The 18,184-nt window shown below is 36.8% G+C and overlaps 1 protein-coding gene across 1 annotated transcript in view; it reads right to left on the bottom strand.

The window, feature by feature from the left end:
- The window catches only part of LOC140135851 (NADH dehydrogenase [ubiquinone] flavoprotein 2, mitochondrial-like), a 70,661-nt gene extending 52,477 nt beyond the window's left edge, over positions 1–18,184 (bottom strand). Inside the window, exons 1-5 of the mRNA XM_072157490.1 lie at positions 18,047–18,184; positions 15,946–16,005; positions 13,890–13,952; positions 12,512–12,699; positions 10,595–10,692 (exon numbers count right to left, since the gene is read on the bottom strand). Of these exons, the coding sequence (XP_072013591.1) occupies positions 10,595–10,692; positions 12,512–12,699; positions 13,890–13,952; positions 15,946–16,005; positions 18,047–18,085 (448 nt within the window). The 5' untranslated portion in view covers positions 18,086–18,184. The remainder of the gene's footprint in view (positions 1–10,594; positions 10,693–12,511; positions 12,700–13,889; positions 13,953–15,945; positions 16,006–18,046) is intronic.

The following is an 18,184-nucleotide window of genomic DNA, read 5'->3' as shown; positions in this document are numbered from 1 at the left end:
ATTTGACCTCAGATGACCCCTGGTGACCCCGAAATGATCTTCCAAAAATGTGGCTTGAAATGTTGACTGTACCCACCAAGTTTCATGCCCATACGACAGTTTTTACTAATTTGACCTCGGATGACCCCTGGTGACCCCGAAATGATCTTCCAAAAATTTGGCTTTAAATGTTGACTGTACCCACCAAGTTTCATGCCCATATGACAGTTATTACTAATTTGACCTCAGATGACCCCTGGTGACCCCGAAATGATCTTCCAAAAATTTGGCTTTAATTGTTGACTGTACACACCAAGTTTCATGCCTATACAACAGTTATTACTAATTTGACCTCTGGTGACCTCGAAATGACCTTCCAAAAATTTGGCTTTAAATGTTGACTGTACCCACCAAGTTTCATGCCCATACGACAGTTTTGACTAATTTGACCTCAGATGACCTCTGGTGACCTCGAAATGACCCTCCAAAAATTTGGCTTTAAATGTTGACTGTACCCACCAAGTTTCATGCCCATACGACAATTTTTACTAATTTGACCTCAGATGACCCCTGGTGACCTCAAAATGACCTTCCAAAATTTGGCTTTAAATGTTGACTGTACCTACCAAGTTTCATGCCCATACAACAGTTTTTACTAATTTGACCTCGGATGACCTCTGGTGACCTCGAAATGACCTTCCAAAAATTTGGCTTTAAATGTTGACTGTACCCACCAAGTTTCATGCCCATACGACAGTTTTTACTAATTTGACCTCAGATGACCTCTGGTGACCTCGAAATGACCTTCCAAAATTTGGCTTTAAATGTTGACTGTATCCACCAGGTTTCATACCCATACGACAGTTTTTTTTAATTTGACCTAAGATGACCCCTGGATGACCTCAGTGACCTTGAACCACTAACCAATACAAACTGGTTCTGTCTCGGGTCAAGGTGCACCCACCCACCAAGTTTGAGGAATGTGCGACTCCTAGTCTCCGAGAAAATAGGCGGAAGGCAAACTTTAACCAAAACTTTAACCAAATTTGTCACATACACACACACACACCCCCGCACACCCCCACCCCTACATACACACATACGGAAAAGTGATTATATAGTCTCCTGCCTTATCAGGCGAGACAAAAAGTACATTAACAATGTGTGTATGTGGGTGTGTGGGGTGAGAGGGAGTGTGGTCGTATCGCTAATTAGCAGGGGGAGTGTGGTCTTATCGATTATGCCCTGTGCAGCCAATTATGGGTTTAGGAACAACCTAATCAATAAATGGAGATATTTTCCTTGTGGAGAAACAAAAGAATTATCCATAAGGAAAAATGTTTCACATGGCATTACAGTCTGTCCACATCAAATCTGTGGCATCGGGGTTAATGCTTTGCGTCACACACGGACGGGACGCATAAAGAGCATATGGTGCACTCAAGTACAAATCGTGCAGCAGTTGGCACGCCAAGGAAGCATTGCACTGAAATAATTATTCTCATACCTCCAGTTTCCGAGGTCTATTTACTTTGTACTTCTAGTTTTCTGGTGTGTGGTCCTATTAGGTATGCCATGTTTTGGGTTCAGGTATAATATTATGGAGATCATTCTGCTTCAGAAGAAAAAAACTTGGAAAAAAACCCTGGAAAACAAGTGTGTGATCACCATATTGGGTAGGGAGTTCATGTATGTGGGAGTGTGTGTGGATGAGGATGCGGATACCTCAGAACTTCAAAACAGAAATTATATTTTGTTTTCTCATATTGCTTAATCATGATTTAATTATATATATTTTGATATTGTATTGTATTATTTTGGTGATATTATGAACAGCCATGTGCCAAATGCTGTGAATGTAGCAACGCAGTACTTGCAGAGTCCCAACTAAAAATTCATCATTTGCAGTTGAAGCCAAAAGATTAAGTGTTTGTTTTAATTTTTTTCGGATTTGGAGTATCCCTGCTAGGATCATTCATGGTTGACTTTATAAAAATGTGTCATTTTATGCAAAGTTATAATTTGTGGACATGTCCTAGTCAATTAATGATTTTAATATACATTGGATTTGTATTTGAGTTTTTTAAGCCAGTTCATTTGAGACTTCAATATAAGCTGCTTCTTCCGACATATCACGCTGTATTAAATGGAATTGCACCATCATACATTATACATCACTGAACTTCTTCATTTTAAAAATCCACCATGTACAGGCTTGCACTCAACCTACAAATGTTGAACAAAAATGTCATTGTCCATTGTATAATTTGGAATCAGCATGAAAAATGCATTAAAATGAGTACAAACAAGCCTAGTATTTGTTCAGTGAATCTTGAAATAGCTCTTGATATCTTAAGAACATATCTCAAAACTCTATTGATGTTGAAGCCTACGGCCAACATGCAGAGCATAAGGACATGGAATACACCAGGTACAAAAAGAAACTTGTCAGTTATGGTCATCTTTTGCTGTTCAACAACTTGATAATTTTGGATTGTTTTGAAATATACATTTTATTAATTGGACGTTGCTTTCTCATTTGACACCCTGTTCGTGAAAATCAAACAAGAATTGACCAAGATATGCACCTCTAAAGCCTCAAACCCCCAAATCAAAAGTTGCAATTTCAACAATTTTCAATTTTCAATCAATAAAGCACGCAATGTACCATGCTCAATTGAATCATTAAAATTGCAACTTTTCATTTTAGGGTTTGAGGATTTGGACGCGCATATCATGGTCAATTCTTGCTTGATTTTTACGAACATGGTGTCAAATGAGAAAGCAAAGTCCAATTAACAAAATGTATATTTCAAAACAATCCAAAATTCAGGTTGTTGAACAGCAAAGATGACTATAACTGACGAGTTTCTTTTTGTGCCTCGTGAATATCCTAGTATTCTCTTCAAGATGAATAAATTCAAGTCAGTGTACTCATCTGCAGCTTTAATGTGCCACTTACAAAATTTCAAAGTGCCCTCCAGAGGGTGTAGCAAGTCCCAGTTGTGTAGCTTTCTCCTCATAAGAGGTATCTTTAATTGTATAGGATGAACATTACTACCATGCATTTAATTTCATTGTACATTGTATAATTAGGTAAGATTTGGAGGGGGGAAATGTTTATTAAAATATGATTTAGGAAAAAATCTGTAAAATGCTCATTATGTGAATTATTTGGAAGTTGTTTGAATAAAATATGTTGTATTGTCAAATTGCTCCCCTGTGTTCTACATGTAAGAAGGGAGTTTATAAGCAAAATTGGATGAGGCCGAGACTCGCAGATTGGGCTGAAACTGTTTTGTTTGTTTCTTTAAACTAGTGGCAAGACCTTATTTTTTACTGTACAAAAGAATACCGACCCTAATATTGGAAATTTCAGTTTGACATTCTGAGAGGATTTTTAAACAGTTTCTTCACACTTCATGTTTTAAAACATGAATGAAGTGATGTACATGTATTATAGAGAAATAGACCAATTGGCAGATTGGCACCAATTAAATAAGCCTACCGTATTTTCTCGAATAGTCGCCCCCCTCAAGTAAACGCCCCCACCACTTTTTTCAACCAATATGTTTCAAAAATACCGATATTTCCATGCTACCTTGTGTAGTAAGCTTACCAAGTTGCTCACATGGTCGATAATAGCAGCAATAATTGGCGAAAATCTGTAACACAAACCCGGAAGTGAACCAAAAGTCAGTGTTTCTAGTTCATAGTTCGTCATTTTAGCGTGACTTTTAAGCTTACCTAATGGTTTTAACGGGAATTGTTGTGCTAAAAATGACCTCTAATAAACGCCCCCCGTTTGGAAAATGCAACGCCCCCGCGTATATTCGAGGAAATATGGTATTTATCTTTCTAAGCTAATTAGGCCTAGCTATACATGTATGTTTTGGCTACCACCTTTAAAAAACAATAAAAAATGGACCGTCTGACCCTGTCTTCCACAGGGTGGTTAAAGATAACCAAACAATCTTGCGGCCTAACTTAAATCACTGTTCCATGATGTCTTAAAAGTTCACATTATCATGTAGCTGAGGCGACAAAACAAAAATATCCCTGTTCTACGGGCAGATGGGCCTTTGAAAATTGCCTTTATCATCATACATACCGTATGCATCTGAACTTTTTAAATGGCAGCATTATATAATGTAAAACATCTTGACTTTCCTTTCCAAAATCCTTTTCAAGTTTATCAACAACAAAACCCAAAGGAGTCCATAGTACCAGTGCGTTTTTATTCTACCAGTAGTGATTCACAATAGTTATTCACAATACTAGCTCTACTCTTGATTGGTGTTCCTCGGGGATCGTTAATAGGTCCCAAATAATCACTCATTGCAAGTCAATTGCTCCCAAAGTGTACATATTATATAGTTTTTAGTAATTAGCATACCACATTATTATGGCCTGCTTATGCCAAGTACACTTGCCTGTGCTGAATTTCAACATAAAATTTGATGTGAGAATGCTGCAGGAATATATGGTAAGTGCACAGAAATATAAAAACATTTTTGGTATGGGCATACCGTATTGTTTGTAATAAACGCTCCCCCTCTAATAAACGCCCCCCTCCAATTTTTCTGTGAAAAATTGACAAAAATGCGAACATTTCCATGACATATCGTGTAGGTAAGCTTAAAACTTGCATCAGTCATGTCAGTCACGATCGCTAAATTGAATGGACAAAACCTATTATGACTCAATTTCCATCCATTTCACTGCCTAATTATGGTAGAATTTCACTAATTCCATGCACTTACAGGTGTAATTTTGTTGTATTCCCCACGAAAATATCATTTTCCGTGGGCGCCGCCATCATGTGTAGTGTGAGTCCCTCCTTTTAATAGGAGCACCATCGGGAAATTGAACATGATTTTTAAGCTTTTTTCACTGACAATTCACTTCCAATAAACGCCCCCCTTTTGGAAAAATGCAACGCCCCCGGGGCGTTTATTACAAACAATACGGTATATTAACAGTGCCTCATAAGGCTAAATAATGAATGTTATACATCAAAGCCAATGGCAGTTTCAAAAAGGATTGCAGAATGTTTTTTTTTCTTCTTTTATTTAGATTTTTTAAAACTTAATTTTGAATTAAGATGTCATTTGCAAGTTTTCATAAACATAAATACACAGGACAAAATTGTGATTCATTTCACAATTGAAGCACAATTTGATATCCATTGTTTTCTACCTAAACAAAATTTCTTCAAAATACTTTTCAGAATTTCATGATTTTATGGCCAAAAAAAAGTGGGAAAAAAGAAAGAAATAAAAATGAATTTGCCGTTTCAGCTGAAATGGACATGCTAACATGCTTTGAGAAATAACAGTATTTTTGCCTAATGGGTTATAGGAACCATCTCAACCTTTTGGTGACAGTGTCTTGGTGCTTCTGACTTGTACAGGCTAGCCCTCAGTGACTCTTTTTGGGTTTTTTCTTGATTGTAAATGTAATTCTATTTTAGCTGAATTTGTAAAAAAAAAAACCAAACCAAACCAAACCAAACAAAATAAAATAAAACAAAACTCAAAATGAAAGAGGGACAAAATTTAGCATGATCCCAAATTCCACAATTCCAGTGAGTTTTTGCACCCATATCATGCCTGCAGTAGTCTGAACATACAAACGATGCTTAATATAGCATATTTCCAAAAAATTAGCAATGCGCTTTACATGCAACAAAAAATAAATAAATGAGAAATGAAACAAGGGCAATTCTTTTAAATTTTTCCATGTTCTATTTTTTTTCTTTGTGAATATATATTGCAGCTACCTACAGTCCGTTAATAAATTCATCAGGATTGTCCATAATACATTATTTACAAAAGTTCTGGTGTACAAATCCAAAAGTATTTCGGTATAAAAGATGTTATAAACATACCTCAATGACTTTTTGTACTACATCGTAGCACTTTCTCAAATTGACTGATCAATTCTCCCACTCCTCGTCTGTTTCCTGCAGGAACTCGACTCAAAAGATCTCGCTGAGGACTTAGTAGGGATTTTGATCGACGATGGTGAGGAGTTTATCTCCCACGATGTTGTGTCCCTGTTTACAAACACCCCCATTATAGTGAAGCCTTAGAAATCATTAAACAGCGCCTAACGGAAGATCGCACTCTAGGTGATAGTTAACCAACCTATCTGTTGATGATATCATGGAGCTATTAGAGTTTACGCTCACCACCACATATTTCTCGTTCCGTGGTCAGGTTTACCAACAAAAGTTTGGCACCGCGATGGGCTCCCCGGTCAGCCCGATAGTGGCTAACCTCTATATGGAGTGGCTGGAAAAAGAAGCCATAGCCACAGCCCCGGTTAATTGCCAACCCAGAATGTGGAAAAGATATGTGGATGATGTATTAGAGATCGTTAGTAAAGGGGCAGCAGAACAGCTCACATCGCACATAAACCAAGTTGACAAAACGGGCAACATCAAGTTTACATACAAAAAAGAAGAAAACGGACAAATCGCTTTTCTTGACACGCTCATTGTTAAAAAGCAGGACGGTTCAGTCAAACTCTTAGTCTACCGGAAAAAAACACACACAGATCAATACCTTCACTTCAAATCCCACCACCCACTACAACACAAACTCAGTGTCATCCATGCGCTTATGGACAGAAAGGACAAAGTTATCACAGAAGAAGCAGACAAGCTAGTTGAAGAGAATAAGATCAAAGAAGCGCTGAAGTTATGTGGTTACCCTGAATGGGCATTTAAAGACATTATCAAGAAGACACCTCAGAAAACAGACAAGTCGCAGACTACCACCAGAGGCATGGTTGTACTCCCTTACAAAGAGGGACTTTCTCAGCGAGCGAGACGTGTGTTCAGGAAACATGGCATCCAAACATCATTCAAGCCACATCAGACTCTCAGGAACATTCTAGTACACCCCAAAGACAAGCGTGACATTTTACAAACAGCTGAATGTGTCTATGAAATTCCTTGTTTAAACTGTGAAAAATCTTATGTAGGGGAAGCTGCTAGAGCATTGGGAACACGTCTTAATGAGCATAAGACAGAAGCTGACAAAGCCTCAAATAAGGCTTTCACAAGATCACAGAGAAAAGCCTCGGTCACAGGAGAGTAAATAAATCGGCCATAACAGACCACGTAGCGGAGGAAAACCATGTCATAGGATGGGATGATGCAAAAATCAGAGACAGAGAGCAAAACAGAAAACGAAGACACATTAAGGAAGCCATCTTGATCCGGAAAAAGGGGGCCAACACATTCAACCGAGACGAGGGCAACCACTTCCTACCCCACATTTACGACCAATTACTCCACTCCAAAACGCCAGCAACGTCGAGTTCCAGCAGGAAACAGGCGAGGTGGGAGAATTGATCAGTCAATTTGAGAAAGTACTACGATGTAGTACGAAACGTCATTGAGGTATGTTTATAACATCTTTTATACCCAAATACTTTTGGATTTGTACACCAGAACTTTTGTAAATAAAGCTACCTACAGTATTATCAAACTTTGATTTTCCAATATGTGATATGATCAAGGGGAATGAGTTGGATGTCGCTAATATTGTTTTTGAGATATTGGCAAAAACAGTGTTCAAATTCCTTTGTTTTATATTGTTTTCAACCATTGATAAATTGCTCATAACTCAGTAACAAGATGTCCGATTCTGATGGGGTTTGCATCAAAATTAAGTATTCGTAACCTGCAAGAAAATGATGTAAAAAACTTCTAATTGAAAATTGCCGACATGTGACTCATTCCCATTGATAATGTCACATATTGAACATTCCATAATACATGAAGACCTTTATGATTTCTTCTTATTTGTTCATCATCTTAAAATCATTGACTCCAATTCCAAACTTGTAAATATACATTGCACTTGAAACTAATTGCGATGTAAACATACACACTTGGGAAATGCATCCTGATATCGACATCAAAAGAACACATTCAAGTATGATCATACATTTTATTGTTGGTCGTTTAAATGGACGGTTCAGCCAATCCCGATTCAGCAGAAAGGGCACTAGGGTTGGGTAAAAAGCAGTTTAGGGAGTTAGGACTAATGTGACAGTTCATTGGAAACTTTCCCGTACACATAAGAGCTATCTGACATACTTATTATGCTTTATTAAATGAATAGATAGTATTTACTCTTGCATCCTGTGTTGGCCAAACTGCAATTTAAGGAACCGAGATGGCAGTTTTGGCCAAACAAACTTCCCCTCTAAAGACTTGCAATATTTTTCGCATTTAAACAGAACATAGAAAGACAGACATTCAATATTTACAGAGATATTTATCATATAAATGTGAGCTATTATTTAACTTAAGCTTTTAACTAAGACAGAATGTATGTATTTCCAAATTTTCAGGGTTTCAGAGATCAATAAGTAGATTGGCAGCTGATAACATTTTCCCTGATCCAAGGCCAATTCAACTGAGATTGCACTAAAGCAAATGCACACTAACTCAGGCATACAATGTGATGCCATTGCACAATGAGCGGAGCACACATATGATACACACAAAAACAAGGGCCGGCCAGGTCAACATCCATGGCCAGGTCACCTGCTCCACCCCCAAGGGGTCCTAAGCTGCACAGAGAGAGAAAAAAACCAAATCTTCTCTTTTTTTTCTCCCTTCCCTCCTTCTTTATATTTGCCACAAAAGCTTTAGTGCCTTAGGGTTGTGTAAAAAGCAGTTGAGGGAATTGTGGTTAATGCACCAGTCCATTGGAAACTTCCCCATACACATAAGAGCTACCTGACATACTTAGTATGCTTTATTAAATCAATAGTAAGGGCCTTCTGTATATACTCTCACATCCTGTGTTGGCTAAACTGCAATTTAAGGAATCAAAATGGCAGTTTTGGCCAAACAAACTTTCCCCTTAAGACTTGCAATATTTTTCACATTTAAACAGAACAGAGAAAGACAGACATTCAATATTTACAGAGATATCCAAAGCTTTCAAATTTAAATAAATATGCGCTTCTCAAGCTCTTTTTAAAAGGCCCGAGTAATGGGAGAGACCAAAGACCTTTTCTGACTACATTATTTCTGAATTTTCTGTCCAAAGTATATAAAACTAGATACATTAAGTGGAAAGGAAATGAGTTGAGGAATTCTATGGTAACGTCAGATTTACACCAAAATGTTTAGTTTTTGATAAATCACAAAAATATACTTTTCTGCCCCAAACTTTTTTGTGACAATATACATTAAAATCTGTTCTGGGTAAAAATAATTCATTCCAATTAGCTTTTCATAAAGCAGAGACATGAAATCCCGGGGGGGGTACTCAGTACAAATGACCATACGGGGACGTGCCGCAAATATGGGTAGCATTTTCAGCCTCTAGGTATATCAATGACCCCTTTTTCAAAGCCTATTTTGGTATATGAATGGGTCCTTTTTTCAAAATTTTCTCAATTTTTTCGGAAAATAGCCCAATTTTTCCTTAATCTAGCCAAAATTTTCAAAATTTTCCCAAAATTTTGGGAAAATTTGTAAAAAAAACTAAGACAATTTGGGTTAAATTCGGCCGAAAATTTTGACTTTTGGTATATCAATGGGTCCAAATTTCTTGAAAAATTGGTATATTTATGGGTCCACTTTCAAATTCTCAGCGCACGTCCCTACCAAAACCAAACTTGAGTACCCCGGCATGAAATTAGGGAAGGTTTTTTTATTTTTGGTAAATTTTCCTTATTTTTTGTTGTTGAAATATTAAAAAAAGCAATTTTGTCACTCTGTTCACCAAATAATTACACATAATGGTGTATATTTTTGTTTAAAACAAATATTTTGAAATAATGAGAAAACCTCCCCTAGATTTTGATGCTCTAAACAATAATGCAAAAAGTTTACCTTTTGCTTGCATATTCTTCGAGTTATTTTGTTACAAAAATCATACAAATAAAATGTACACTCTCAATGAATGTTTTTAGACTTTAATCAATCATTGTGCTTTGTTCCCTTACAAACTCAGGCAAGTGTTGGTTCTCTCTTGGAGCAGTCAACACCAGAATAACTTTGCATAGTTGCAATGCCTTTGACTGGATAAAGTTAACAGTTTTTCTACCAGGACTCAGTTTTGAAAAAAGTGAGTCCTAGTTCACCTAAACTTAGCAGGAACCAAGACTTACTTTGGGTTTAAATACCAGGACTCACTTTGCTTTTCACAGTTTTTAGGGAATTTAAATAATTGAAAAATACTATCTAGAAACACCATTGCCAGCATGGCTGAAATTGAAGATGGCGGTCATGCTGGAGATCAGACAATTTACACCAGCAAATATAAAGCTCAAACAAGGCAAATAAGAAGAAAAGTTTGCAAAATATTAGGTAAAAGATGAGAGTCAGTACTGTATTTTGTTGAAAGAATGTTGAAAATGGCCACAAATTTGACTGAAAATGAGCTTGATTTTTTCACAATTACCAGTATTTTTCTATGTATCTTTCATAACAGCTTGATGGGCATTGCTTTGGGATAAAAAAAAAAAAGATGCCTGGTCCGGTTTTTTTTTTTTTTTCACAAGCAACGTTAGGTGAGCCACGGGCGTGGAATGTTGCCCGTCGCCTGGTAGATTTCACCCTAGTTAACTGTACACCTACCTAGTTTCCGTATGAGTGTATCCTTAATTGAGTCGGAGTCTCTCAGCATACAGGGCGTGGTAGTACATATCTGCACATGGTATTTGCCTACTGGTTTTCTGTAATTATAACATTATAATGACATCAATCAGATACACATGACTTTGGCCATGGTTATAGTTACAGTGGACAGTGGTGGGCGAAAGAGCCCACCACTCAGCTGCAATTTTAGCACAGGAGCATTACTCAGAGTCCAAAATTGCACAATTTTGTTGAATTAGTCAAGAATTTGATCAATTTTGACAACAAATTGCCAAATATGCAAGATTTTTATCAATTTGCCACCCAGCACTAAAAATATCCTAGCTACAACCCTGTGTTTAATAATTCTAGTTAGAGTGTAACTTCAAAAGATGAAGAATAACATTTGTGACCGTCCACCACAAATGGCTGTAATGTCCGCATTTTCACTTTTTTGAGATATTGGACAGGCAAATTCTCCTCAAAATATACTTCACAGTGATATACGAGGGGGTATCCAAAAGTTTTTGACATCACCCAGAAGCGAAGGAGCTAAATCTATGAAATTTTGTCAGTGTAATTACTGGTCCTTATGTACATTATGGTCCAAAAATGGTCTCATAAGTATGTTTACTTTCTTTACAGGTGGCGCTAGATGGGCAGTAGGCGCATAACCTGTAAAATGGTGAAAATTGAGGCACGCAGCGTGATTAAGTTCCTGCATTTGAAGGGTTAGGCCTACAATGGTCAGAAAATCTATGATGAAATGAAAGCTATCTACAGTGATGATTGCCCATCATATGGCACTGTTGCTTCACAGATGAGCCAAGAAGTGGACGTCCATCACTTTCGGATGATGCGGCCACAGTGAAGAAATTCAAGAAAGTGGAGAATCTTATCATGAAAAGGTTATGCGCCTACTGCCCATCTAGCGCCACCTGTAAAGAAAGTAAACATACTTATGAGACCATTTTTGGACCATAATGTACATAAGGACCAGTAATTACACTGACAAAATTTCATCGATATAGCTCCTTCGCTTCTGGGTGATGTCAAAAACTTTTGGATACCCCCTCGTATTACATGTCCCCGTTGCTTGTTTGGAAGGGAGTAAATATTCAGTAAAAGTGTTCAGAATTCAATTGTTTTCTAAATTGTTTTTTGAGAAGTTTAATGGACCAGCTACGTATGGTTACATTTGTCCTTCATTCAAGAAGAGGAAATGCAAATACATGTATGTACCCTTGTCTACCAATATAGTGTCCCTCCTAGAATCCCCTTCAGAATTGTTCAAGTAATCCCCAGCACTTCTACCATCAAAACCGTCTGTCTTATGACTTTGATACACTTTAATTTTAATGTCAATCTACAGGGTGTCCCTGAAAGAAATGTATCGTTGGGAACTGATTTTTTTTAAGGTGTAAACCAAACATAACTAAATAACCAATGTGGTTGAGGAATATATCAGCTATCACATACTTTTTGAATTTTGACAATTGACCGCTCTGTTTTTGAAATAAAATAATTTTACGAAACTACCTCATTTTCAATCCGTTCCATAGAGTCAAATATTTATCAATGACAATAGATGCCTCATATGCTGATGATGCCCAGTGATTTGTACTCCGAATACAGATCATCGATTGATATTTGAATCCGTGGAAAGGTTTGAAAATGAGAGAGTTTTGTAAAACTCAAGAACGATGTGCTCAATTGTCAAAATTCAAAAAGTATATGATAGCTGATTTCCTTCTCAACCGCGCCAGTTATTTAGTTATGTTTAGTTGTGGCGTTAAAATAACCAAACAATTTTAAGTTTCCGATGATACAGTTCTTTCAGGGACACCCTGTATTATATTTATTTCATTATCTGCAGAGATAACTTGCCATTGTGCCACTACATCAGATCTAGATTACCTGTTAAACATTGTATAGAAAGTAGCCACTTCATACACTCTCATTTTGGGCATATCTAGTATCTCTGCTACTTTATGCATTGCACTCAGGGGTGTCCAGCCATGTTGTCTCTGGGCTAAATCCAGTACAGGGATGACTGCTGCTTGTTTGTGACCCTCGGGATAATTAGCTATGATGTCATTCACTCTCTATCAACAAATTAGAAAAGTTATAAAATGCAATGTTGGAACAAGTTGAACAACATTTGATAATAGAACACTCCCATGCATTTCAGGGCAAGATTTTTCGATCCTGGCATTCAATTCCCCGAATAATATCATCCCGACCCGACCCGACCCGTCTTGAAAAATTTGGAACAAACCCGCCCGATTCAGACCAATTCATTTTTTTTTGCACAATAGACTGGCCGATCCGAACTTCTGCTAACCTCATCCCGATCCAAATAGCTTTTCCAAATCGGATCCGATCAATGTTAAAGGAAACTAAGAATGCAATCACCCATATTCATTAATAATTTTTGTTTCAACTCGGCGAGAACTCACCCCAATCCGGCATAACCCAATGATATATGCCCCAATCGGTACAAAAATTTCAATCTGATCTGCTTTCAGTGCAAGTCGGTCCAAGGTATTTAGGATTTTTGGGTTGCCCTGCAGGGCGTTAATGCACATTAGTAACCACATAATAACTTCTAAGACTTGCTTTCAATGATTTTTTGTTCAAAATTAAAAGGAGGGATTCCCCGGAATGTACCTTTTGCAATAAGATGTCGGAAACAATAACCCATGTTTTTTGTGATTGTGAGATCATCAAACCCCTTTGGGATGATATGGTTAAAACTATTAGAAATAAAGATGATATTGATTTTGATATCTCAACATTTGATAAAATTTTTGGGGTGCCCGATGACATGTTTTTGACATACTTGTTCTTGAGTGTGAAATATTATATTTATGTGTGTAAATTTCAAAACAAACCTCCCACCAGTATTGGTCTTAAGGCTTTTATTAAAACAAATAGAGAAACAGAGTAAAAAAAAAAAAAAAAAAAAAAACCTTCTAAGACCACCCAGGGTGAAGCCCACCTGGGTACCTGGGAACTTATAACAAACATATTAGACAGGCTCAAAATAAACCGGGCTATAAGGTCACTTTCCCTGGGGGTACTTCCGCCCCCATATTCAACAAAAAGAGTGTCCTGCCCAGTTGTAAAGTTGCTTTCATCAGATCTACTCATCTACAGAGGGTAGATGCAATATAATTTACATACGTTTGTGGTCAAAAAGATCACGACCTGATGCAGTCACTCACTCGCTGAGGTAGGAATCAATTCCTTGTGTTTGGATCAAAAGTTTTAATCAAAATCAAAATTTACATACCTTTAAATTGTCAGGGGTGAATTCAAATGGTGTGTCTGGGTTGTTATCAGGTGTATCTCGGTGCTAGAAAACATAGCAAAGTCAAAAAATTATATTAGTTAATCATTTTTAAACATAGACATATAAATGTTCAGTAAACAACAAGAAATATCACTTGTCTTCCCTCATATATGATGGTTCTCTACTTTATATGTTCAAGGGCCACAAGGGAGCCAAACACATTATACATTGTATAATGTATTATGCTTGTTTGCCAAATACATCCCAATTTCTTTTAAATTCTTATTACATTTTAAGAGTTGGTCAAGTGTCAAATATAACAGGCTGGGTCTGACCTGCAGGTCCTCTGATCTTGAGAACCCGCTAACAATGTTGCAATTTTGTAAAGCATTACCCTGGCCAAATATCACACATTACCCTGGCCCAATAGCAATTGCATTTACATTGACCTTGAAGTCTTTAGACTAAAATCTGTCCCAGAAGTACAGGTACATGAGTCCTATACTTTTGACCATTAGATAGGAAGTGGAGCGGGTGAACTGTGCTGTCTGTGATATGCGATCGAGATGGCTTTGGACTTGTATGCTCATTGAAAAAACTAATTCACACCATAATGACCATATCCACTCCACATCTTGCCTACAGTCAGTATTAAAATTAAGATGGGACCTCAGGTCAAAAGCCAGCAAAAATAGGGCCCATAGATTTTCAGACCTAAAGGTCCGAGTATACAAAACAAGTTAGACTAGGTCTAACTTTAGATCTGGTCTAACTACGGAGGTTAAACTTAGGGAAGGATCACATTAAGGGTAGACGAGGTATTGTTGGTCGAAGCAACTAAAAAAATCTATTTTCATTATCTAGATCCATATATTATTGAAAAATAACACCTTGATGTTTTGCAAAACATCATTCTACAAATCCTATACCTTGAAAACTTGCTTAATTTATTGTTGTTAATGAGTTATGTACGTTTTACAAAAGTGTTGTTGTTTCAGCCCTCTTTACAACATAACTCAAGAACATGCAGGACCTACCAAATATATCTGTGATATTTGAATTCTTTTACACGTTCGCTATGAAATGAGCGATGCAGTTTTTGCCAAAGCTCACTACCATTCGCAAGATGCTGTGAATGACCAAATCGCAACAGTTTAAAATAATTAATAACCTTAATCTTTTCTTTTCCTACTTGTATTTTACACTTAGTAAAGTCCAAAAATTGAACTGTAGCTATCTATTATTAAGCTAGTTCCAGTAACTGTAACTCGTCATACCTAGAGTTACATTGCACTCTATTGATATCTATTCCACAAATAAGAAACATCACAATATAATATGTGGGCTCCTTTTGGGCTCTAAGGATGTAGCTGAGGAACACTCTCAAGGACAGTTTGGGCATGCACTGATGATTTTAATCACATTGTACCAGGGTTTGGGCGTGCATGGATTATTTTAATCCCACTGTACTAGTCTATACTCACAAAGTTGAGGTAATTGATCTATTACATTGATCTCATCTTTTGGGTGAGTTCAAAATTCCCTGAGTTGGCAAAACCTGCAATCTTCATGGGAGTAATTTACTAATTTACTTAGTGCAAAAGTGGTCAAAATATTGCTCTGCAAAATGTCTTGATTTTCATGATTTGGATTTATCATATTGAGCAGCATTCTACTTGTGATGTTTCTACACTGTGTAGAGAGGGTCTACAGCATCTCTGAGGTAAACTGACAAATACAAGGTATATTTCTTGATGCTTGAAGTTTGTTTCTTAAACGTACATGTACAGTGCATCCCTATGTACCGCTGCAAGACTTCAGGTCCGTAGATGTCATTATGTTTATGATAAAGACTGAAGTCTTGCTGGCAGGACTAATATTAAGCTACATGCATTTGCCTTTAACAGGATCTACAATTATACCAGGTCTAAAGTTAGACCTGGTCTGACTTGTTTTGAGCATATGGACCAAAGGGTCCAATGGCCTCTGAAGAATGTGTCTTATTTATAACACTGATTGTAATAATATTCTATGTTTCATGTATGCAATAACTTACCACAAATAAGCTGTCTGAAGCTACTGGTGCACCTCTGTGAAGAGATCTTATCTGCTGCACCTGTAGAAAATAAATGAAAGATTATGAGCCACTTAGTGCTGACAACGTAAGCTTATAATTCTTGGTATGCAGTGTGTCCTAAAACAAGTTACGATGAATAAAAGCGCATATTTTAGCTTAGCATCAACAACATGCTAATTAAAGAAATGCGGAAGTATAAGTACGAAAATTTGATTGACAGACTTTGCGCATGTTTTTGCAGCTGTTTCGGACCACGTTTCGGACCAAAACTGACACGGAATTGAGAAAAATTATCATAGCGACTGGAGATGGAATATCACGGCGAAAATGCACTTAAATTATTTTATTTTAAACAATCAACATTTGATGAGGTGTAGACCCAGGGTACGTGTGTAGCAGGGGTTGCCGTTTCCCGGTATGATTGATCGTGAATTTCAGATGGACGCACAAAAATCCACCTGGAGGCAAGTTTTTGCAACCTTGTCAGCAAACTTGCGTCACACACGGGCGCACATTTGTTAAGCCTTAACGGGAACCCTGGTACATGTACATATTCAAGGTTTTAAAAACTACACATTTCATACATTTTGACCATGTGCCATGTGCACAGCCAGGTGTGTATCACGATTTTCATGAAATTAATACAGTTTAGGCGACCATAAAAACCCTGTTCTACGGGTGGACCGACTTTTCAAATAGAGTCGGTCTGTCCAACTTTTTTTTTTTGTATTCTAATATTACCTAAAATTTCACCAAAATCTGAAGAAAAAAAAAGATTTTTTACAAACATATTTTCTAAAAAATTAATAAATTTTGGGCCTGTAATGGATGATTTTACCAAAATTAAAATTAAAAAAATTATCCAAAATGCAAATTCTGGGTCGGTCAGGCCCGTAGTAGAACAGGGTTTTTTTTCGTCACCTGGTAGATGTAAGTAAATGTGATGTGATCAAGCAAAATGAGTCTGATGTCGATCAAAATCAAAATTGAGTTTTCAATCTCATTATATGAGCCATTCTCAGAGCTTTATTTCACTGAAACCCCCATCATAATTAGATTTACGGTTCCAGATATATGGCCATTTTAGTGTTGATCAGAACAAGAAAATAGAAAAGAAGTTGAATACTATTATTGATTGTATCTCAAAATCAACATTCCCGACTTCCGACTCATTTTGCTTGATCGCATCACAAATTATCAATTTTTCTGGCACAATGTAACTTAATAAATTCATAGCTTTTGTCAAAATAGTTTACTGTAGTGTTATGAGGTTGGCGATATTTATGCAATTTGCAACTAAAGCTGAATATATGACCGCTTTTGAAGAAAAGTGATTCTCACACATGCTCAGTGTTTGCTTCTGTTTTCAGAGCATCAAACCGATCAATCAATCACTGAGGCAATTTAAATATTGCTTTTGCGAGTTGAACTTGAAGAAATCTTAACTTCCGAGAGATGTCACTTGACACGTGAATGCATCAACCAATCATTTGCAACCAACTGTAATTTTGCAAATAAATTTATACCTTTCTCTATCATTGACTTTCGGAGATGAATTATAAATTCAAAACAATTATTATTGACGGTAATGGTCAAGGATAGCTGGATACATTATCTAAAAATGTATTTTGTGGTCTTTTGAAAATTTTAAAGATTGGTTGATGCATTCACGTGTCTAAATTCTTAAAAAAAGCAATATCGCTCGAAAGTTGAGATTTTTTCAACTCGCAAAAGCGACATGAAGTGGATGGCCACCATGTCATCATGATCATTCATGGGGTCATCAGTTTGGCTTAATTTTGGTCTTATTTTTGAGTGTTTTGGTCTTACTTTTAAGTGTTTTTTTATTGTCAACCAATGCTAATTCCCCATTAAAACTGAAAGGTTAAAAGAAGGACGATTTTTCCAATTTAAGACAGCTGTATGTTAGCAGTGTTACAATGTAAAATGTATGCAAGTGTGCATAATTTTGCACCTCGCAACTTCTTCACGTTTAGTAACCACCAAAATCAATTTAATCTTTAATGCTATATTAAAAAATTTCCCATCATCAGCTGAAAGACAATTATCGTTAACTTACCGCACATCTTCTGAGCAAATTAAGTGGTGCTTGTAACATTTTGACGCCTTTTAATGGGCACGTCTGAGAGGTTTACATCAGAGATCTCGATAAAGGTCACCAATCAGAGGTCAACTTGGGTCAAAGGTAAGATCTATG

Source organism: Amphiura filiformis, chromosome 16, assembly GCF_039555335.1.
Source record: "Amphiura filiformis chromosome 16, Afil_fr2py, whole genome shotgun sequence".
Classification (NCBI taxonomy): Eukaryota; Metazoa; Echinodermata; class Ophiuroidea; order Amphilepidida; family Amphiuridae; genus Amphiura; species Amphiura filiformis.
This window is presented reverse-complemented; position numbering and strand designations above follow the sequence as displayed.